The sequence below is a fragment of the Schistocerca piceifrons genome, chromosome 2, assembly GCF_021461385.2.
Source record: "Schistocerca piceifrons isolate TAMUIC-IGC-003096 chromosome 2, iqSchPice1.1, whole genome shotgun sequence".
Lineage (NCBI taxonomy): Eukaryota > Metazoa > Arthropoda > Insecta > Orthoptera > Acrididae > Schistocerca > Schistocerca piceifrons.
In genome coordinates this window covers 1,107,827,326-1,107,851,632 of record NC_060139.1, presented here as the reverse complement: position 1 = coordinate 1,107,851,632, position 24,307 = coordinate 1,107,827,326, and the positions used below count along the sequence as shown (strand labels likewise).

The window sequence follows — 24,307 nt, the reverse complement described above, 5'->3', positions numbered from 1 at the left end:
GAAATATTGAATTTAATTGATGAAAGGAGAAAATATAAAAATGCAGTAAATGAAGCAGGCAAAAAGGAGTACAAACGTCTCAAAAATGAGGTCGACAGGAAGTGCAAAATGGCTAAGCAGCGATGGCTAGAGGACAAATGTAAGGATGTAGAGGATATCTCACTAGAGGTAAGATAGATACTGCCTACAGGAAAATTAAAGAGACCTTTGGAGATAAGAGAACCACTTGTATGAACATCAAGAGCTCAGATGGAAACCCAGTTCTAAGCAAAGAAGGGAAAGCAGAAAGGTGGAAGGAGTATATAGAGGGTCTATACAAGGGCGATGCACTTGAGGACAATATTATGGAAATGGAAGAGGATGTAGATGAAGACGAAATGGGAGATACGATACTGCGTGAAGAGTTTGACAGAGTATTGAAAGACCTGAGTCGAAACAAGGCCCCCGGAGTAGATAACATTCCATTGGAATTACTGACGGCCTTGGGAGAGCCAGTCCTGACAAAACTCTACCATCTGGTGAGCAAGATGTATGAAACAGGCGAAATACCCTCAGACTTCAAGAAGAATATAATAATTCCAATCCCAAAGAAAGCAGGTGTTGACAGATGTGAAAATTACCGAACAATCAGTTTAATAAGTCACAGCTGCAAAATACTAACTCGAATTCTTTACAGACGAATGGAAAAACTAGTAGAAGCCGACCTTGGGGAAGATCAGTTTGGATTCCGTAGAAATACTGGAACACGTGAGGCAATACTGACCTTACGACTCATCTTAAAAGAAAGATTAAGGAAAGGCAAACCTACGTTTCTAGCATTTGTAGACTTAGAGAAAGCTTTTGACAATGTTGACTGGAATACTCTCTTTCAAATTCTAAAGGTGGCAGGGGTAAAATACAGGGAGCGAAAGGCTATTTACAATTTGTACAGAAACCAGATGGCAGTTATAAGAGTCGAGGGACAAGAAAGGGAAGCAGTGGTTGGGAAGGGAGTAAGACAGGGTTGTAGCCTCTCCCCAATGTTATTCAATCTGTATATTGGGCAAGCAGTAAAGGAAACAAAAGAAAAATTCGGAGTAGGTATTAAAATCCATGGAGAAGAAATAAAAACTTTGAGGTTCGCCGATGACATTGTAATTCTGTCAGAGACAGCAAAGGACTTGGAAGAGCAGTTGAACGGAATGGATGGTGTCTTGAAGGGAGGATATAAGATGAACATCAACAAAAGCAAAACGAGGATAATGGAATGTAGTCGAATTAAGTCGGGTGATGCTGAGGGTATTAGATTAGGAAATGAGACACTTAAAGTAGTAAAGGAGTTTTGCTATTTGGGGAGCAAAATAACTGATGATGGTCGAAGTAGAGAGGATATCAAATGTAGACTGGCAATGGCAAGGAAAGCGTTTCTGAAGAAGAGAAATTTGTTAACATCGAGTATAGATTTAAGTGTCAGGAAGTCGTTTCTGAAAGTATACGTATGGAGTGTAGCCATGTATGGAAGTGAAACATGGACGAGAACTAGTTTGGACAAGAAGAGAATAGAAGCTTTCGAAATGTGGTGCTACAGAAGAATGCTGAAGATTAGATGGGTAGATCACATAACTAATGAGGAGGTATTGAATAGGATTGGGGAGAAGAGGAGTTTGTGGCACAACTTGACTAGAAGAAGGAATCGGTTGGTAGGACATGTTCTGATGCATCAAGGGATCACCAGTTTAGTATTGGAGGGCAGTGTGGAGGGTAAAAATCGTAGAGGAAGACCAAGAGATGAATACACTAAGCAGATTCAGAGGGATGTAGGCTGCACTACGTACTGGGAGATGAAGAAGCTTGCACAGGATAGAGTAGCGTGGAGAGCTGCATGAAACCAGTCTCAGGACTGAAGACCACAACAACAACAACCTAAATTAAGGTCTTTTTATTCTTTTTAATCGTATGTATGACTTCTGCTTGGAATTATGTTTGTCTATTTGTTCTAAATGCATACTAATATATGCTGAGAAAGGGAGATGTTTTTTATTATAAGTGAGTTTTGGCAGGAGTGAATAGGCTTTTATATATGAGAGTGTTTAAGATTTGTGAGAGGAAATTGTCAGCGCAGCATTATTGACGTCGGGTTCGCTGGCTAGAGGAGAGACAGTGTTTACACGTCGAGTTAGAGATGCAGGGGAGGATAGAGATCTGCGCTATTCTGGAATCCATTTGTGCAGTGAATGTCGTTAGACAATAGCTGGAGAGCAGGTATAGAGAGAGCCCACTTCGGCATGTTGGTCCTGGGGCTGAGTGGACGGCTGTTTAGATGGACAGATATGTGGCTTTGAAATGTTGCTGACGGCGCTCGCATTTCCAGCGAATGGTCAAGACAAGGCCCTGTTGCAGTAAATGAGGTCGTCCTGTTTCTAAACAGGCTGCAGAAGGTAATGGATATGTCTTTCTCGGACTTAAATTGCAGATATCAGATGCGCAAAGATCTGGAAATGGGGTTAGCTGAACGATGTGTAGGGTGTGACTAAAGCGAAGTCGGAATTTTGCTGTAGCATGCAGGTTAGGGACAGGTGAGGTTACTATATACAACTACAGAATGGATCGTGTGTTCGACCCAGTGCAGAGCTGTTTACGTGTATTAGGCACTAACAAGCGGTATTTACAATGGGCTCCACTTTACTCTGTGCCAATTGCGTCTATGTGGTGTCGGCCAACTAATAATTTACAGAACAGTTGCTGTGTGGTGTTTAACAACGTTCTGCAAGTTGTCTACTGGGGTAATAAGAACACTCGAAAATTGACTGGTGTGCACGTGAGTCTGCCGGATTCTCAGGACCGAGAAAAGCTTATAAGATATGCTCTGTCTGCAAACAGTTTTAATTACCTACCTGTAAACTATGTAGAGGTTCTTAACACAGACTCCAACAAAGAAAATATTAGTATTACGCAGAAGTGTTATGTTAAAACAGGAGAAACTTATTTTTCTCAATCTAGAACCCTGTTCTCCACAATACCGTACGATATAGGTATCGCCGAATTGGGGCTGGTTATACCCCAAGCCTTAAGAAAAAGGGTAATTGTATCACACAGACTTAAACCATTGCCCATTAAAGAAATAACTCTTTCAAGTGCAGTTAATGTTTTATGTGCACTAAAAAGGAAACTGGATATGGATGACATTGAGCTAAAGAAAAGAAAACTAGAGTATACAGAGAAGATAGCTGCCATAAAGGAAGAATATAAGCTGCAAATGGAAAGGGAGGAGGCTATTGCGGATGTGCAGGCCAGGGAAACACAGTGTATGGAAAAATCTCTCTACGAAGGGGGAATACAAAATATTGGCATTTACAGTAAACAGCCATGGAAACTGGTAGCCTGTTGAAGTACTGGCCGAAATCAGTGGAGTCGAGAACGTTTACTATACCAAGGGATAGACGAAAAATGTGTTTATTAAGCTCTGTTCCCATTTGGATCGGCTTAAAAAGGATGGTTATATTATGTCTAAGTGTGGCGAACTAGATGTTGTCCACCTAGCAACAGAACAGCAATTTGCCGAATTTAAAATTGATCGAATAACTACATTTATGAACACTCGTTTGCAAAAGTTGTAAACTTAATGTTCCACACAGAAATCCCGCAAGAATGTGGAGCAGAAGAGTTGCCAACATACACAGGAAGACGTGGAACGCTTTAACTCTACCGTCATGGTGGAGATAACGAGGAAAAATTAAAATCCCCGAATGCTCTCGCCTAGAAAAGCTGTGGGAAGGAACAGAGCTAATAGTTAAAGCCATAAAATAAGTATTTTAGAGGAAGAAAATTAGATATGTATTAGAATTCGAGAATATACCTTCTCTGTATTTGTCAAATTACTCTTTGGAGGAAGAAATAGATGATTTGGATGTGGATTTAATTTATAAGTTAAAAATTAAGTTGGACATTATTAAAACTACACCTAAGAAAAATAAAGAAAGCGTTGTTTTCTGTGTGTAGATGAATATGCAACGGTAATAAATATTTTATACGAGAATTTAGACCTCTCTTATTTGCTAAGCTAGCGAAAATCGTAAGATATTTCCCATATACAACGATCTATGAGCCTGTATTTCGGATGTGGAACTGAGCCGTTGAATGACCTTGAAAAGTAGTTGAAACTAGGTAGTTGAAAGTGTAGTGAATCCCTTCTCGGACATATATGAGTTATTCTGGAAGCGGATCTGCAGGCTCTGCTATGCGTTATTAGGATAGTTTACGAGTACTGAGCGTATATCCACATCTGTATGAAGAATTATTTAGTAGCATTTTGGTATAGTGTGTACTGACATTATGATTGGGTGTGTGTCTGTGGACTGTGCAACATGGCCAGGGCACACCTGGGTGGTTGTATTGTGATAGTGGGATAGATATGTTGTATGGTTAAATAAGTTGTTCGAAAAAATATATAGAGTGTTCTCAATGATTACACGTGCCTGCAGCACAGATCACAGTGATTGGTTTTCCGTCACCATCTCGGTTGCAGGTGAGTAGTAAATGTTTTCCCGGCCGTATTAATCGTGTGTGCAACGAACTATGGGCTATTCTGACAATAGACGTGAAGGCAGGTCCAGACCTGAGACGCCGGCGGTATACATGAGAACAACAATGCAGCTTTGACATGTGTCAGAGGAGAGTGCCCTTTCTGATCGGCTGTCAAAGCGCTCGGAAGCTGAGCTTGGCTAGAGGCTCTGGAACCCCCACCCCCGCCGACCGCACTCGCGCTGCCTGCCTTGGAGCGTAATCTAAGGCGCATAGGCGATATCAATTTCTTCGGTGTCAGGCGCGAAGGCGACTGGGTAGAGGTCATGTTTGGGGGGAGGCCGACCAGAGACTTTTGGTCGGTTTGGCAGCTGTGGTGTTCGGGCGCGTCTGTTGCACTATTTTGCGAGCATGTCTGTGCACTGTGCTGTGCTTTATTTGGAGAGTTTAAGAGTACAGAGCTCGTCTGCTGATATTGTGTACTGCATTATTTAAGAGCTGTTTGCTATTGTGTGGTGAAATTAGAAGTTGTTTACGTGTTTGTGGCCTGTGTCAGATGACCACAGATGGATCAGTGCAGGTGTTTTGTGACAAATATACTCCACGACTAAATAAAGGGGCGTGAAATAAATACAGTGCAGTTCTTCCTCACTTCCCTGAGCAGCACAGCGCAACCAGAGCGTTTTTGCGCGATAACAGCAATCCGGTCAGACTGTGAGTGAGTCGACAAATAACTGGAAAAATTTATCTGTAGAGGAGTGACAGGTCTGGATTGGAATCAATATCTTGATGGGTGTGGTTGTGTTGCCAAGTATAGTGCACTAGTGGAGTTCAGAACATGCCTTAGGTCAGCCTTACATATCGAAACCTATGAGAAGCAAAAGTTTCAAGAAAATAATGTCCCAAATAAATAAAGGACACTCGTTCCTCCTTCCACTAGCCTATGCACTGAAATTATTTCCGAAAATTAGCAGTTGTTTGGCTCTTTGGACGTAAATATTTTGCATTATTTACGAGCGGTACGCATGTTTGAAGGCTGTGGTATGCGTTTTTTTTAACTGTTTACAATTAGCAAGTGTGTGTCTAGAGCATTGTAAATGAGTTATGTAGGAGTGTTTTGCAGGTCTGTATGGAGTGAAACATGTCGGTGGGATACATATACTCCATTCCTAAATAAAGTACATCGGTTCCTCCATCCACGGGCCTATTGCAGGGTGAGTCCTTTTACCCAAAACGTGTAGGAAGAGGCTGAGTGCTGGTGGCTTAGTTTAGCGGTGATGAGCTTGGTTTGCAACAATTTTCTTAGGTTGGTGGCGGAAGCGCCAGTGAGCTTTGTTTAATGGCGGATTTCAAACTTGGCGCTGGTTCCTAGGAGGAAGTGGCGGTCGGGTGGCTGAGGTTAGTACAAGTGCCCTTTCCTTCCAACAACTTTTTTATGTTGGTAGAGAAAGCAGAAATGACCTTTCGTTACTGCCAGAATTCAAACTCGGCGCTGGTTCCTAGGAAGAGGTGCCTGTCTGGTCTTCAAAAAGTAGTTGAAATTAGGTAGTTGAACACCTTTGCATACATATATGAAATTGTAAATTGAATTATTTAATATGATTAAAACTGAAATGGAATTAAGTACTTAGGTAATTGATAGGTTAGATCAGCATATTTACAGAAGACTATGTCCGTCGTGTGGGACGTAAGTGGGGCGGTGGCGCAGCGATTGTACAGTTATAATGTTCATGCGAGAGAGAGTCAATTAGCGAGCGTTCTAGTGCCGACCAAACGTGCTGTTATGCAGTCATGGCGGATTCCACTATCGAGCAGACTTTGCCGCCAAAAGTGTAGCACTGCGTTCTCGCTTGCACAAGGCTGGCTCTGAGCACTATGGGACTTAACATCTGTGGTCATCAGTCCCCTAGAACTTAGAACTACTTAAACCTAACTAACCTAAGGACATCACACACATCCATGCCCGAGGCAGGATTCGAACCTGCGACCGTAACGATCACGCGGTTCCAGACTGAAGCGCCTTTAACCGCACGGCCACACCGGCCGGCCGCTTGCACAAGGACACGTGGTGGATGGTGAGTGGTCGGCATCGATAGGTTTGAACGTGCCCAGGAAAACAACTTTGGCGCCAAAAGTGTGGCAGGGATCGGCCGACCGTTTTGTGATTCAGCTCCGACGCAAACAGTTTGGGCAGGAAACGTGCGGAGGCGACGAATACATGTGGTGAGCGGACAAGGGACCGCGGCCGGCCGCCTCACGTGACAGGCATCAGCAGTGTCTCCGCGCGCTGGCCAGGGGCTGGCGAGGATTTGAACTAATTCAGTTGGAGTGCAGACGTAGTGGCGACTGCACTGTGATATCAAAGATGTGTGCTGCTTGTGTTGGAGAACAAGTGATGACCGTACTGCTTGAAATAAAGTCTTCAGGGATGTGACTTACGTTACTATAAGTGCAGTTTATTATTTGGCGCGATTCTGATAGGCTACCAGTGAAAAAAGATAAGTGATGGAGAAAGTTCGTACGTGTGATCGATTATAGTGTTGGGATTTGAACTTGTGATTGATTTTTGTTATGGATGTAAGGAAAATGGCTTTCTCGCCGACAAAATCGGACATCTTGAATAAATAATAAATGATAACAATAAATAGAAGTACAGTTTTCGAGACATTATCGTGTTGGAATTTGGCGCAGTTCTCTAGTGGAGGTAGGCCTATAATAACAAATAATAATAATAATAATAAATGATAATGAATGATAATAAATGATAATGAATGATAATAAATGACAATGATAATGAATTATACTAAATGATAATGAATAATAAACAAAAGTACGGTTTTGCAGCTATTATCGTGTTGGAATTTGAATTTTAAGGGAATTTCCTAGTGGTGGCAGGTCAATAATAATAAATAATAATAAATGATAATAAATAATAATTAATGATAATGAATGTTAATAAATGATAATCAATAATAATGAATAATAATAAAGATAAGTAGGGTTTTGCATGCATTATCCTGTTGGAATTCAAACTTCCCGCCATTTTTTCTTCTGGAGGCTTAGGTTAGCGGACATAGCACAATTGACCTATTTACCCGCCTAAAGCCGCCATCTTGGATGAAGTCATGCACTGTTGCCAAGTCTACATGCTGCCATCTTGGATGACGTCATCGCTGCCATCTTGAATAAATTTGGCAACAATGCAGCGTGTCCTCCTACAAACCTTGTCCCACTAGTGACGTAGTGTGCTATTTATCTCATGAAATGCTCCGATTCTTCTCCAAGTGGCGAAAGCATCCAGGTGGTATGAAAATGCGCCGACGGTGACTTGGGGTTGCATTCTGCTTGCAAACGTGGACATGGGTGTCTGAGAGGGGGTTGGGTTGGAGGAGGGGGTATGGAGGCAAGTGTATAAACATTGTATAAACATTTCACCTGAGGCAACCCAGCCAGCTCCAGAAGCAGGGTCATAACACTCCAAAGCAAACTGGAACTCAGATCTTTGAACAAGGCGGGATTCTCCAACATCCTTACCAGTTTACATCTAGCTGCGAGCGAAATAACTATTTCCTGTGCGTTGCCTCCGTTATTTTAGCGTGTGCTGTAGTGAATTTTGAGGCTCAAGTAATAACAAGTGAATATGTGAAATAACATCTTTGCTCCCTGAACCCTTCAGTTTACCCAAGTCTGAAGAAAAAATCAGAACTCATGAGGCTGAGTACACTGACTTTAACAATTTCGCAGACAGCTGAAAGAAAAAGGTCTTTAGTTTGATAGAGAACTTAACTCTGAACTGTACAACAAACCTGAACAGCTGTGTGGTACTGATTTGAAAAACGCCTTTATTGCTACCCAACTAGACAGCAGGTACAGGAGTTCCACAGAGTCAGACAATCAAAAAGTTAGGGATAATAGCTATATAGTAAAAAACGGCGACTCGTGAGTGTACATTCTGGGTGTTCACAAATTTTTAGATTCAGATAAATCTGAGAATCTGAAATTAATAGCAACTGCTGTATAACAGTTACGCTTATCAGTAAGTTTATACAACTATAGCCACTGCCAAAAATAATAACAATAATAATAATAATATGCGTAGCTTATCTGTCAAAAGAATGAATTGTTATTCTGTACATAATGAAGTACTGTTTAGATCAATAACGAAATAATGTGTAAGTTTCCACGGGTCTCAACTTCGCATTTTTCTGTAAGTGGAAGTTTTAGTGCTTTCCCATTTTTCGTATAAATGTACATGATACCTAACAGATGCATTAATTCACGAATTTACTACAACGCTGAACATCAGATATTCTTACGCTGCACCCACACAGGAACTTGTGTTAATTGTACACTTCCTTGTTAAATGTTCGCTTGCAGTCATGCTTATTTCATTTTGTCACCCTCTCAATCAAAGGATCTGTTCTCGGAGGCCCTAGTTTCTTTGCGGTTAACTCTTCCTTGTAATTTACTTTTCCGTTATCAGAACGAGATTTTCACTGTGCAGTGGAGTATGCACTGATATGAAATTTCCTGGCAGTTTAATGCTGTGTGCCGGACCGAGACTCGAACACGGCACCTTTGCCTTTCGCGGGCAGGTGTTCTACCGACTGAGCTACACAAGCACAACTCACGACCCGTCCTCACAGCTTTATTTTTGCGTTAGTATTTAAAATATATTCAGCATACTTCATGTTTACATTGCACACGAAAGCCGATACCCGCACAGTAAATAACCAGCGCCAAACACAAAATGCCGTTGGCGGAAATGAATAAGTTCAAGTAGTGATGTCTCTCAATATGGTCATTTGACTAGAGCATAAATGAGGCACAGAGATCCATAAGGGCCTAAAGCACATTGCCATTGATCCCACTTTTAAGTGATACAGATTTTCGTGAATTTTCATACATACAATGTGGGCAGAGATAAACCTGACACACCATAAGATCATCAGATTTCAGAGGCACGTATAAATGCTACAATCTCACAATCGACGCTGGTGTCCTTTAGGTGCTTATGATTTATGCCGACCGAACAGGCATAAAAATCTGCTGCAGTGTGCTACCACCTAGTGGCACTGATGTAAACTAGTTGAGTAGCACTGTGAACCGTGCACCTTATTTTATCAAATCCATATGTACTTGGCCCTTAAGGCAATTGCATCACGCAAGGTGCGCATGCGCAAAAGCTCCGTACAACGTGCACAACTGAAGGTGTGCTCGGGACCTTGTTGCCAAGTTTCATGGTGTCTGGAGGAGCAGCTGCGTTGTAGATTTAAGTCCTATACCTTTCAGGTTGCAGCATCTGCTACATTTAACAACATTCAAAGAAAAATAACCAATAAATCCACAAGATGTCGAAAGTTAGGGTGTCCACAGCCACTTGTGCTCTTACACAGGAGCTGCCACTGATACTAAAGCTAATTATTAACTGTATACATTTCTGTGGACGTAATGAGACTGAATCATCTCCGAAATCTTGTTTTTCGTTCTTGATTAATTTTGGCCCAGAATTAGACTCTGTTTTAAGATCTCATTTAGATGAAGCAATAGTTTTCAAATGCATCTCTAAAACCAACCAGAATGATTCCTCCAATACACGCTTCAAGTCTGCTAAAATGAAATTAAGGATGTGGAGTTTTAGGCTGTAACAGCTGACAAGACCACTTATTTATCTTGGGTTATACAGATGCTATATTATATAGATGCATCATTAATGAATGAATAATTGAAAGATTTTGGGACTTCACAGCACCAGAAAAGTATGTTGTTCAGTCTTTGGCAATGTGTATTATAGAGCAGACAAATTAGCACTTGGATAACTGTCAACTCAAACTGACAGCACAAACATACAATGGTGCAGCAGTCATGAGTGTCTCGTCATGTTGGGAAAAGTTTTCCAATGCCTCATAGATTCACTGTTATGTCCACCAGTTGATTCTCATACTTACATCTGCTTGGATCAACAGATGTGCGCTAATATTCAGGGGCTTTGCAGCTTTCTTTCAGCAACTCAATACACAGCAGCAGACCTCGACGGCATTGTAGAAAAAGGACTGTCAAGTTTATTTAGTGTCTACTCGATGTAACTGCTTGTCAAGGAGTGTCAATAGTGTTTCAAATATAGGGAAGTGCATCAATAATACGAGTAACTGGGTAAAACTGTGTAATGAAAACACCATCCTACAAACCAATGGCTTAGTAACGATTTTAAAGGATGAATGGTTAATTCATACGTCTCGTTCTTTAAATTTATGGCTCTCGTTCTTTCATAAAATTATGATCCGTCTGGATTTGTGCAGAATCGGCTACAGAAATGAATATTGACCCATCTTCGAAAATCACCTGACAGCTTTAGAGCGCGAAGTTACAAAAATTAGGGAATGAGTGAACATAACTTGAACAGATTTGCACGAGTGTCATAAAAGAGGGAGAACTCAATATGGAGGAGCAATGCGTAATCCACCATGAGAGGCAAAAGAGTATGTGATACGTTACGTGGCGAAAGAAATATTCCAGTTCAATGGACATCTAGCTTCAGCCTCTGTTTTCCCACAAGAGATATGCACCACTTACTCTTCCAGTTTTCGAGAAACTTCTTTCGGAGCTGGTACTGAAGGCTATTCTTTTTTGGGAAGCAAAGAAACTCTGTTAATTATGATGAGACGCCTTATTATACATTAATCAATCTTTATAAACAAGTATTTGCCTTCTGGCTGAAAGTATTAACTATTTGCTGTTTTAATGAAGCCAAAAATAGCGAATATCACACCGCCTCCCACGAGGAGAGAGGGAATGCCGAAGGATTACCTCGATCCTCACGTCCTCATGAGATATTCGTGAGTTTTGGTATGACACTTACATAATGTTACTGGCGTACTAAGTACATAAATTGAAATTACATTTATAAACATATATCAGATATTTATCATTTTTCAAAATAAAGTTTTTCACACTTTGTTCACCAGTCACTTAATACCAAGATTCACATTTACGTGCATATTTATGTTTGGTCCATATTTGCTTATAACAATAAGTGAACGTTCATTTCTCACTTCAGGGGATAGAATTCAGAAATTACATTCTCTTGAGCTTGACAACTAATACCTGAGTACAGTGAGTGTTTATTTTCACTAAACTGGAGTGGACAATGTTCGAGCATCTGTTGACTGATTGTGGTTCAGTTACAGTTTAACAACGTAGGACTACACTTGGTGATGCTTTCACTTTCTGTGCTAGCTGTCTGCGGCGTTCATCGTGCAGTACATCTGTCCTTTCCACTGTGGTGCCAGGAGTTCAAGTGGCTTCCCGGGTTTTTAATTTACAATATGAAACAGAAGAAGTGGAAAATTATTAGTATAACTTACAATCTATTGGATACATTGATTAAGGATCGGGACTGGTCTGGAGTTCAGTCTTCCTATAGTGCACATTCATTTTCTTTGTCCATCCAGAGGCAGGATTTAATTCATTTTAGCAGTGTTCAGGAGTGCCGGTATTAATGGCTTTAAGGTCTGAGTAATCTGACAATCTACTTCTCATTCATCTTAACGTCAACCCAAGAAAATTGCTTAATTTACGTATGAAAATGTAGTCACACAAGTGTGCAAATGTCTTTCCTCCTCCATTTCTCACCTTTACATATTTATATAGCTCCGGGCAATCACCTCGCAAGCACTTTTTTTGTATACTAACTTAAAGTTGAATTGAAATTCTTTCTGAAACCTTAATTTCCTGCTTCAGCTTGTTGAAGAAGTATCATTTCATGTCCATCACTCTAGACAATTTTTCCATACTTAATATTTAATACTTAAAGTCTACATGTAGTAGCCGTTACCATGTAGTCAGTGCGCTGTTCAACACAATACTTATCATTAACAGTTCACACAAGAAAATTTCCAGTACGCAAGAATTCATTTCCACGACAGTACTCAACCAGAGTGACCATTAATTGTAAATATTAGCTCGTAAGTGATCTTTTGTAAATAGTAGAATATAAATCTTTTTGTACCAATGGAGGAAACCTGCAAATTTGATTGTTTTGTAAATGAATGCTATCGACGAAGGAACTGAGCAAGAATGCTGTGTGAAGATGCACACTAAAGTGCGACGTGCATAGTAACTGTTCAGTGTGTATTAGTGGTATAGTGGTAGTGTTATCCTGCAAGTGTAAAAATAAGTCAAGACTACGACAATAGGTGTAACGCAAAGTTTAGTGTTGTTCTAAGTGCAGCGACAGCTAAAATATTCGTCGTCACTTACCTGTGAGCCCCACGGGAGGCAGTTGACAGGGAAGTATGGAGGCAGCTTGAGTGTCCGGCTCCTCCGATGGAAAACGTGCGCGATGTGTGTGTATCGATGCACTCGCGTGATACAAAGTTCACAAGGGGGAAAAAAAAAAAAAAAGAGAAGAAGAAAGAGCGATCGACGACCTGCAGCTCAGTCACAGCCTGAGCGCGAACGGATACTGAGTACTGGAGCTCACGCAACACTGTGCAGCCGCTGTGAGGGGCGCACGTGTGGGTGACGAAACAATCCAAACTTTAAACCGCTAAGCGACATGACTTCAATCGTACATACTGGAGGAAAGACATTTGCACACTTGTGTGACTACATTTTCATACGTAAATTAAGCAATTTTCTTGAGTTGAAGTTAAGATGAGTGAGAAGTAGATTGTCAGATTACTCAGACCTTAAAGCCAATAATACCGGCACTCCTGAACACTGCTAAAATGAATTAGAATCCTGTCCCTTGATGGACAAAACAAAATGAATGTGAACTATAGGAAGACTCTGGTCCCGATCCTTAACCAATGTATCCAATAGGTTGTAAGTTATACTAATAATTTTCCACTTCTTCTGTTTCATATTGTAAATTAAAAACCCGGGAAGCCACTTGAACTCCTGGCACCACAGTGGAAAGGACAGATGTACTGCACGATGAACGCCGCAGACAGCTAGCACAGAAAGTGAAAGCATCACCAAGTGTAGTCCTACGTTGTTAAACTGTAACTGAACCACAATCAGTCAACAGATGCTCGAACATTGTCCACTCCAGTTTAGTGAAAATAAACACTCACTGTACTCAGGTATTAGTTGTCAAGCTCAAGAGAATGTAATTTCTGAATTCTATCCCCTGAAGTGAGAAATGAACGTTCACTTATTGTTATAAGCAAATATGGACCAAACATAAATATGCACGTAAATGTGAATCTTGGTATTAAGTGACTGGTGAACAAAGTGTGAAAAACTTTATTTTGAAAAATGATAAATATCTGATATATGTTTATAAATGTAATTTCAATTTATGTACTTAGTACGCCAGTAACATTATGTAAGTGTCATACCAAAACTCACGAATATCTCACGAATATCGAGGTAATCCTTCGGCATTCCCTCTCTCCTCGTGGGAGGCGGTGTGATATTCGCTATTTTTGGCTTCATTAAAACAGCAAATAGTTAATACTTTCAGCCAGAAGGCAAATACTTGTTTATAAAGATTGATTAATGTATAATAAGGCGTCGCATAGCGACCGTGGAATCTCCTACATAAAGTAATTCGTCGTATTTGGGCGGCAATATAAACAGAAGAATACGGATAGATATGCGATCCTTCCCTATTTTTTTCGCTGGAGAACAAATGAAGCCTGAGCGCTAAGACTTGTACTGTTTTTCTTAAGACGGACGCAGATTTGTAGCGGTCTGAAGTAATTTTTACTAAATGAATAAAAACGTGTTCCGTCTAACTTTGAGTGAAGTGTAAGAGGAAGAACTGTTATAACTTATCGTGACCACGCACGAGCGACTCAAGAGGACAATGGCTATATAAAAGAGCGCTCAATGGACATGAAACGGACATTGTAGTACTAAGCTTAAGGTACGATATATGTTTTAGTTATAATAAATATTAGTTCTGGGAATACTGAATCATTTAGCAGTGCTCATTCCTATCATCTCTTCAGTATTATTTTCATTTTAATTACGCATTTTGCTAAGATTACAGACGCCAAGATCAGCAGTCCAATGTGCGTGTTACATTGACAAAAAGGAAACTACTTTATCGCCTTCTTGCATCGGCTTTAATATTGAATTTCCCTTTTGTGTGATGTTACAGCTGTTTTTGCGCCCTTAAGAACTTTCTGGTCCCTTATAAAAATGTTTTGTCATAACAATAACTTCACGACCGGGTATGATCGTATCTACGATCATGAAGTAATTAGAAAGACGATAATGCAATTTATTAATCAATAGCACGCTAGCTGTGACTGCTTCAAGCAACGCGAAACTGCAAGTAAAGACTATTCACATTTCATAATGCAATAGTTTATGACAATGGTCAATCCATAATTCCTACGCCAATTGTGATTGATAAAACAGTAAACGAAATCTCAATTTCCAACTTTTCCATTGAATAACAACATCACTTTTATTTTGTTACATCACAAGGCCTTGCTGACCCATAAATCTGGCATCCGTATTCAAGCTGTGATCACACAAAGGCCCTATAAAGTTGGGGCAGACGCACTCTGTCGGCTCCCCAAGACCAATGACTGACACATTTAAGCATGTTTAAGGCCTGAAGACATCTCAGTTTCAGTTCTTTAAAGTGTGGGAACCATGTTAACTTTCCGTCAAAGATAAGGTCCAGATACTTAACCTTTTCCTTAAAAGTGAGAACGGTGTCCCCCAGTTTTAAAACGGGCAAATTAAAGAGATAGCGGAAACGATTAAAACCAACACAAGCTGTTTTCTCTAATGAGAATCTCAAACCTGTGGTGCAAGACCATTCCTCCAACCCCCTGATCGTCAGTTGCAATTGCCGAGTATCTGTGGTGAGGCTGGAGGATGCACAGAAGATGGAGAAGTCGTCCACAAACAAGGAACATAGTACTGAACGTCCCACTGTGGTTGTAATACTGTTGATTGCAATGAGAAGGCCGTGACACTTATAACACTCCCATGAGGGACACCATTCTCCTGCTTAAAACGGTCAGACAGGGCATTCCCAACCCTGTATCTAAAACATCTGTCCAAGAGAAAGGACCATATGAAGGTCGGAACACGTCCGCGGAATCCCCACTGCGACAAAATATTATGCCTGCAGGTAGTATCGTAGGCCTTTTCCAAATCAAAGAAACCACCGATAAGGTGTTGATTATGAAGGTTAGCTCACTGAATTGCAGCTTCAAGCAGGATCAGGTTATCGAGAGTAGAGCGATACCTCCTGAACTCACACTAGGAGTGACTTGAGTAGGGACCTGGTTGCAAGAACCCACACGAGGCGTTGATTGACCATATGCTGCAGTGTCTTTTCCACGCAGCTTGTCAGGCAAATACTACGATAACTACCAGGGTCTGTCCGATCCTTTCCTGGTTTCAAAATTGGGATTAAAATAGATTCCTTCCACGAGTTGGGAAAGTCGTCAATTATCCAAATTTTATTGAAGAGCTTAAGGAGGACTTCCTTTGACCGTCGATCCAACTGTTATCAGGTCGTTTCCAGGGGTCGTATCACAAGCAACTGACAATGCAGACTCCAGCTCCCACGGAGAAAAAGGCTGGTTGTATTCTTCCATGTTATTGGAACGGAAAACAAGATCAGCCTTCTCCTGGACCTCCCGATTTCGATGGAAGGTGGGATTCTGGCTGGAATAAGCTGTAATGGAATTATATGATTCAGCCATTGTCTGAGCTATATCCCTCATCGATGTTACAAGAGACTCCTGTATTCGTACAGCTGCTATTGGCGGTCAAGAGTTGTGCCTTGAGATTCTCATGATGGCTTCCCATACTTTACTTGTGGATGTGGACTTATTGATGGAGTGCAGGAACTCTTGCCAAGACCTCTGCTTACTCTCCCGAATTATTCTCCTCGCGTTTGTGCGCGCTACTCGAAAATTTGTAAGATTTACATCTGTAGGGCATCGATTGAATCCGCGCATAGCTGCCCTCCTGTGCCTGATTGCATAACGACACTCATCGTTCCACCAAGGGACAGGTCACCTCCTAGGCACTTCCACAGACTTTGGGATGGATGCATCGGCAGCATGATCACAGCTGTAATGTGATCCATCTAGTCCTGGACGCCATCACATTGCTCTAAAACAGCTAGCCTTCTTGAGTAACCACCTCAGTGGCTTTCTTTCAGGATCTGCTCCATGAGGCAAATGGATCCAGATTGGGAAATGGTCACTACCATGAAGGTCATTGTCCACTGCCCACTGAGCAGTGTCCCCAAGAGCAGGCGAGCAGAAGGAGAGGTCTATGGCTGTAGACGAACCTGTAGCAGTCCTAAAATGTGTGGCTTGAACCATGTTCAACAGTATAAGAATGTTGTGTGTAGCATATCCTCGAGTACCCAACCATTGGGGCAAGTGGTGTTAGAGCCCCATAGTGCACTGTGTGCACTGAAGTCCCCCAAAAGGATAAAGGGTTGGGGTAGTTCATCAAGAAGTTGAGTGAGGACCCCACTGTTAAGAGGCTCATGGGGTGATAAGCGCACAGAACACACTGTGATGTCAACATGGGCCACTATCCGAACAGCAACCACTTGTAGTGTTGTTGTTAAGGAAATAGGTGAGGAGTGAAAAGTGTCCTTTACAAACATTGCAACCCCGTCTTCTGTCCAGTCACCAGTAAGGTGATAACCTCCAAGTACAGGTGTGTCAGTCTATTTAAAATGAGTCTCGTGAAGGCAGAGGCAAAAGGTTCTATCCTGTACAAGGAGTCTCAGTTCCGCCAGATGAGTCCTGTATCTATTTATATTCCATTGAAGTATGGGAGTCATTTCGTCAATGTAGTCTTGATCTACCCCTGTCTTTGTGTCAAGCTGGTGAGGCGCTTGTAGAGTGAGGCGAGATTTTGGGGCTGACTGGGTCTGGTGATGAGGCATCAAAATCCATGATATCCTCATCATCAATCAGACATGCCAGAATGACACCTGATGGCACCCAGGTCAGCTTTCGACCCAAATGTTGGGATCCTTTCCCTGCTCTGTTTCCAGCAAGAATGAGGGGGAAAGGGGATGGTGAGAGCCAGTTTTCTTCAAAGAAACTAGGCGTTGAGGGACACTCTGCTTTTGGGGTACCTTCAGGTTGTGCACTGTGGAAGCATTACTGGTCCCTTCCATCGTAGCTGTTTGAATCGCTATGTCTTTCACTTTACTTTGGCACATACAGGTGCAAGTATAGGTGCTAGAGGTGAATAATGGAACACTGGACATCGTCTGAGTCGAAGCGTCGACCTTAGTAACAGGTTTCTGCACCTACGAAGCATAAGAAGTGGCAAAGACAGGGGGTTTCATCGCCTGATAGTCCTTTTTGGCTTCTGCATACGGGATCTGTTTCGCCACTTTGATTTCCTGAATTTTGTGTTCCTCTACAAAAACAGGGGAGGCTCGGCTCCAGACTGGGTGGCTTCCAGAGCAGTTAATACATACTGCTGAAGATGGACAGTCCATCCCAGTTTCACGGGCTGCCTTTCCACACTTCCCACAAGTCGTTTCACATCTACGACGCAGTGTTGTATGGCCAAAACGCTGGTATTTGAAGCGTCACATAAGGTTAGGTACACGGCGCCGAACCCTAAGTCAGAGGAAACCTGTCATAATGTGTTCAGGTAGCATTGGATAATTGAATGTCACAATTAAAGTGGTAGTTTTCTCAGTCACTCCATTGTTCTTGCATGTCCTTTGTTTGACATCTATGATCCCCTGTGGTGCCCATTCTTGTCTGAGTTCAGCAACGTCGATATCCATAATACCACGGTGGGTTACCACACCTTTGCTGAAGATAAGGGAGTAATGTAACTCAACAATGATGTCGTACTCACCCAATTTCTATGACTTGTTAAGGAGTACAGGTACCACCGGCTTTGCCCAGTCAGTCTCAACAACCAAGGACCCATTGTGCAACCACTTAATAGACTTTAGGGTATCAGCCAGCCCTTCTAAGCCTTTATGGATACAGAAGGGGGCACTTTTTCAAACGTCCCCTTCTTCCTCTTGATCACTACAAAGACAACGTGATTCATGACTCCTTGAGCCCCATTACTGACAAGAAGCTGCTTATCAGGACTATCCCCCTTCATTCTTTTTCATGAATGGGTGTGAGAACTCCCAGGTGTTACACCCTTCCCACTGGGAGGAGAAGAAGAATATTTCAAGGGTTCCATCTCGGTTCCACGAGCAGCTAGGGAAATAAGGGTCCACTCAGACAGAGCCTGAGTAACATGCATTATACAAATGAGGTGTGGCGAGGTTGCCCCCTAACAACTGTTCCACCTCAAAAACCATGCATCTCATCAGCGCGCAGTACACTTTGAGATTGAGGTTTTTTATAGAGGTTTATTCCATCCTTGCGATCCAGGTAGTCAAGCCAAGATCCTCATTCACTGTAACACACAACATTCCACCGCCACCATGGTGGTCGCTGAAGCAAGCCCAGAGCTTATGGTGACAGGGGACTGGCAGCAGCGCTTACCAGCTCCCACCTCAGGAACCCTAGGGTCGCCAAACCCGTATCTAGCAAATGAATGCCGAGCCCCTGGGGGCAGTTGAGAAGGACTCTCTGTTGGTGGTGAATCAGTGTCAATTGCTGGTGATCGATTTTGAAACCATGCATCAATAGAATTTAACCCCAGTTCATTTTTACAGCTGATAGCATGCCTTCTATAAACTTACAAACTATCACAATCTTCCCACGTTTTATTTATACATATGTTACAATCTAGTACCCACCAAAATGGTATAATAACACTAAAGCAATAATAGTATAGCACTGACTACAGCATGTAAGTTCAAATTTTCATATTTCTTAATAAGAGCCGCTTATAATGTTGCTGATGACATGCTGTATGCCAAAAAAGACAAAAATCACATAAAATACGCCAAAGAACGAGATTACTATCATGTAAGAACTAGAATCTTCTGTCTTAATCATGATGATAATTTGATGTTAATGGCAGTGATGGGATGAATAGCTGAAGTGGGGGGGATGAATATTAAATCACAGAAAGTACAGCAATCCACGTGGTAACAGAGCTTTGCTGTAAGAAGAATCAACTGTCATGCAATCAAACAGATAATGCCAAATGATGGATAAAAAGAGGAGTACAGAACAATTTTTCAATAAAATGTTTATGCAACACTAGTTGGGTTTTTGTTGTATAGATCAGTTATTTTTGCCATGATGCTTCCTTGACTCTCTCCCATCCCCCACCCGTCCCACCCTCATGCCCCTCTCACTCTCTCCCTCTGCCCCTTCCCCCTCCCTCCGCCCTCTCCCAATCTCTCTGTATGGCTGACAACATACAGTACCAAACTACCTAACATTTGTCCGTATGACTAATCATTCTACTGCTATATAGTGCAATATACATTTTAATTCTCAAAATTATATATTTTGTAAATAGCAAATAACTTACCTGGTCTTTTGCATTCAGTTCAAGGCCTCCATTCCCAACAACAACAGCAGTGAGTACGGATTGTAGAATGAGGGCAAAGAATGTGTTAATTCCAAATACGAGTCCATAACTGTCTTCACTGATGTGCTTCGCTACCTCTGAGCTGTTAAAAGGTAAGCATAAGTTTATTTTAACAAAAGTCCATGAGTAAAAAGGTCATATGGACCAATTTTGTTCAAAGAGTTACAACGATGGCAATGAAAATTTGTGCCACACAGGGGCTTGAACCTGGATTTCTCACTTGAGGTGAGCGGTCGCCTTAACTACTTCGGCTATCCAAGCACAAATCCTTGTGATACAATCTGCAATCATACATTACGTTTCGCCATCCAAGAAGGACAAATTTATTGAGAGTCGACGGTCTGGGATTTGCGAATAAATACGAAATAGTAGAGATTGTCTCATTAGGAAGTACGATGCAATGTGACTTCACTTTATCGTGCAAATCTCGTGCAGGAGATGCTCTGATTATGCCTTCAACTTTGGCCGCATAGTGGTGGTCGAGCTGACTGACCAATGGAGCAAACTTTACAGAATCGATGGTTATTCCTGCAAAATGAAAATTTGCTTCTACCTGCGCAAATCAAGGAGCTGATCTGTGAAGCCAAAATGACAGCAATCGCACCACAAGTGGTGACACTGTCACACCTTCAGCGCTTACAGTGTCTTGCATTTTAGTAGTTAAAATACAGGGCTACTATAAATGATTAATTTATTTTAAAGTTCTATATTTTCCAAAGTATTACATAAATAAGTATGACTGATGCTTGAATTGGACCATAAACTCACCGAGTTTGCATTGAGCCCACCAGTGGACGTTTTGAGTGCAGTGGCTTGACAAAATGGCAACAAAGCAGGAGAAGAGTTTTTGTGTGTTGGAATATGCGAGATGTTATCTATTACAACAGCGCAGCGTGCATTCAGAAGAAATTATGGAAAATAACAATCATGTGAAGAGAGGCTTGCGCGTTGGTATCAACGATTTAAAGACACTGGTTGTCTCTGTGAAAAGAAAAGTACCATTCGACCAACCATGCTAGATGTCACTGTGGGCTGTGTGAGGGAAAGTATTACATGCAGTCCAAAGAAATCAACAGCCCGCGCAAGTTAGGGACTTGGAATACCACAACAAACTGTGTGGAAGATTTTGCGTTGGCGATTACATTTCAAATTGTACAATTAACCGGTGCCATCAATTTTGCGCCACAACGCAGGAAGCAACTACTTGAGAATGAACATTTTTGCCTCCAACTTGATATTTAGTGATAAAGTGATCTTTCATTCATCTGGCAAGCTTAATCGACACATTGTGAGTGCGCAGGACACTTAAAATCCTCATGAAATTGTAGTTCATGAACGAGATTCACCATAGGTTAAAATTTTCTGTCTGAAGGCACAGATGAAGGTGTCTGAGTTGTTATTCATCTATGAGAAAACTATGACAAGTACTACTAACCTTGATGTGTAGCAGTTGTGGTTGTTTCTATAACTGAGTGCTGATTCCAAGAATTTCGTCTTCGAATAAGACAGGGCACCACGCCACTCGTGCATTGATGTTTGTCGCTTCCTACATGATGATTTTTCCACATCGCTGGATTGAGTGTAGATGTGAAGCTGATGTGGTTCTGTTCCCTTGGTTTTGGTTGCAGAAGCGAAGCTGACACGGTTCTGTTCCCTTGCTCCCCCCCTCATCCCCCCCCCCCTCACCCATGTTGCCTGTATTTATTAATTTTGACATGTGATTTTAAATCCCGCGAGTGCGCATTCCGACATAGAGTGCTCATGTTATAGTACCATTACACATGCGCCTGTGCGTCATTAGGGCTCGTGTACTGGGCTGCTAAAGGCGAGTGTGGCGATCATGTTCAACGCATCTTTCACGCTACGTGCACGTAGTCTGATCAACAGACTTTGCCACACTGGCACACCTTGTGACCTTTTCCTCTGGGATACATCAAGGATCGTACTCCACCTGCCAAGAACACCAAGAACACATGAACAGCCCAGAGAACCCATCAATGCTGCTGTGGTGATGTTGCTATATAAAGCATGGAACAAACTTGACTACCACTTGGACGTGTCTCTTGTGAACAGAACAGCACTCACAAAACATTTGTAGAGTGCAAAATGCAAAGTTGGTGAGTTCATGGCTGTATTCATGTATCAACCATATTTGTACATGTAATACTTTGAACAGTATAGAGCTTATTAAGTGAATGAACATTTACAGCAACCTTGTATTGTAGTAAATCCACGAAAAGTTGTACTTCTTTTTCTAGCCTGTAGGCTTATTATGTCGGTGTCGTTAGTGTCACTACAGCAACGGTATTAACCTTTCGACTATTTATGTAAATCAGACTTGATAGCACACAAACTACTGGGTGATACATGTTGAGCATCAACAAGATCTTCAGACTTATAAACTGCCACAGAATAAGACAATGCACTATGCGTGATGTCTCCATTACCATTGCTAAAGAACTTCTCACAGTCTACTCCCATACAGCATGGATAAAACAAAACAACCGCCGATTCCAAAACACAAGTGCTTTCGTGGACTGGCCCTTGACGGTTACGAAACACAGTAGGTGACATATACTTGCCGCAGACTTACCATTACAGGCATACAAATGACAATAAAATTACATAAGTCCTACCATTCCCTTTCATGGCAGAATGGGAATGGTTGCATACTGTGAAACAATGGGTCTGATCTGCCAGATAATTATAAACAGATAACCAGTTCTCAGTTTTGAAATTTTCCCGGTCTAAAGAGTATTCAATGAATTTTCGGGACAACAGCCGCATAACATTGACTTCTCGCCACTATATTTCGGATGAGACACCCATTCATCCGCTTTTAGGTGAGTGTTCTGCACTGCAACTTTTATTACTGTTTCGTTTATTCTTGTTCATCTGGAGGGTTTGGATGCACGTGTCTGTATCCAGTGGAGATATTCATTCAGATTTGAGGGTAGATAATTTTCATTCTTTGTTGACCATAGTCATTGTACGAGTCTCCTAATATGGAGAGGGGGATCACCAGTGTTGTTCCAACTCTGGCTGTATTGCGAAGCATGAAGATGCCAGTTCCCAGTGCTAACTTTTTACCAAATATCCCCGTGAAGACGCATGCGTAAAGGCAGCCACTGCATGAGCGACCTCTGTCGAGTTTCGTGCCCTCTTTGAATACCGCTCCATCTAATGACACGCAGGCGCATGTGTAATGGTGCTACAACATGAGCACTCTATGTCGGAATGCGCACTCGCGGAATTTAAAATCACCGTCACTAGACATGTCACTGGTCTGAAGAAATTAAAGAAATCGCCGGGTCCCCCGCCGTATCTCGTAGAAAGCACCCATCACGATTAACAAGTATTCTGCTAGACGTATTTCCACTGATTCCATAGTAACAGAATCCCAGAAGGATCTCGCCAAGGCCAAGATTTCCATGGCAGAATAATCCACTGGATGTCCTGTGGAGCCGGCCGTAGTGGCCGAGCGGTTCTAGGCGCTTGTCTGGAACCGCGCGACTGCTTCGGTCGCAGGTTCGAATCCTGCCTCGGGCATGGACGTTTGTGATGTCCCTTGGTTAGTTAGATTTAAGTAGTTCTAACTTCTAGGGGCTGATGACCTCAGATGTTAAGCCCCATAGTGCTCAGAGCCATTTGAGCCATTTGTCCTGTGGAGATGCAGGACTCGTGTACTAGGCTGCTAAAGGCGAGTGTGGCGATCACGTTCAACGCATCTTTCACGCAATGTGCACGTAGTCTGAACACTGTAGACTTTGCCGCATTGGCAATGCATTCCGTAGATTACAGCTCTCCGCAATCGCAAATGCGACAAAATATTGTCGATATACGGGAGAGACTCCCTGGACTCGAATCACTCCTTCTCCTCTTGATATTATGGTGGTCACGTTCCTTTTTCCTTAAAGCTGCTCTGATCTGATGTGAAGAGTATCCATTACCTTTGAACCCTGATTGTAGGTGTTCGATCTCCTTTGCGAGGCTGTTTCCATCAGACACAACATATACTCAGTGCACGAAAATTCGAAGGACGCTCATAGTTTGTGACGGGTGGTGGCAACTAGAGGCCAGAAAGTGAATTGACCATTGGAACATTCCGTTTACCATAAGTCCATATATACAGACCTGTATTTGCAGGCATCTATCCATCACAAATTATGAACTTCCTTCGAATGTTGGTGCATTGATTCGTTGTATCTGATGAAGACAGCCATGCAAAGGAGCTGGAACACCTACAATCAGAGTTCAAAGATAATGGATATTTTCCACATCAGGTGACCATAGCTTCAAGGAAGAGAAACTTGATCACCCACAATAT

At 42.0% G+C, this 24,307-nt stretch overlaps 1 protein-coding gene across 5 annotated transcripts in view; it reads right to left on the bottom strand.

The window, feature by feature from the left end:
* Positions 1 to 24,307, bottom strand: part of LOC124776255 (thiamine transporter 1-like) — a 562,692-nt gene that overhangs the window by 8,497 nt on the left and 529,888 nt on the right. For 4 of the 5 annotated variants that reach the window (XM_047251128.1, XM_047251130.1, XM_047251129.1 and 1 more), the window contains one exon: positions 19,921 to 20,062. The exons of the other annotated variant lie outside the window; for it this stretch is intronic. In XM_047251128.1, the coding sequence (XP_047107084.1) occupies positions 19,921 to 20,062 (142 nt within the window). The remainder of the gene's footprint in view (positions 1 to 19,920; positions 20,063 to 24,307) is intronic. 5 annotated transcript variants of the gene reach the window in all.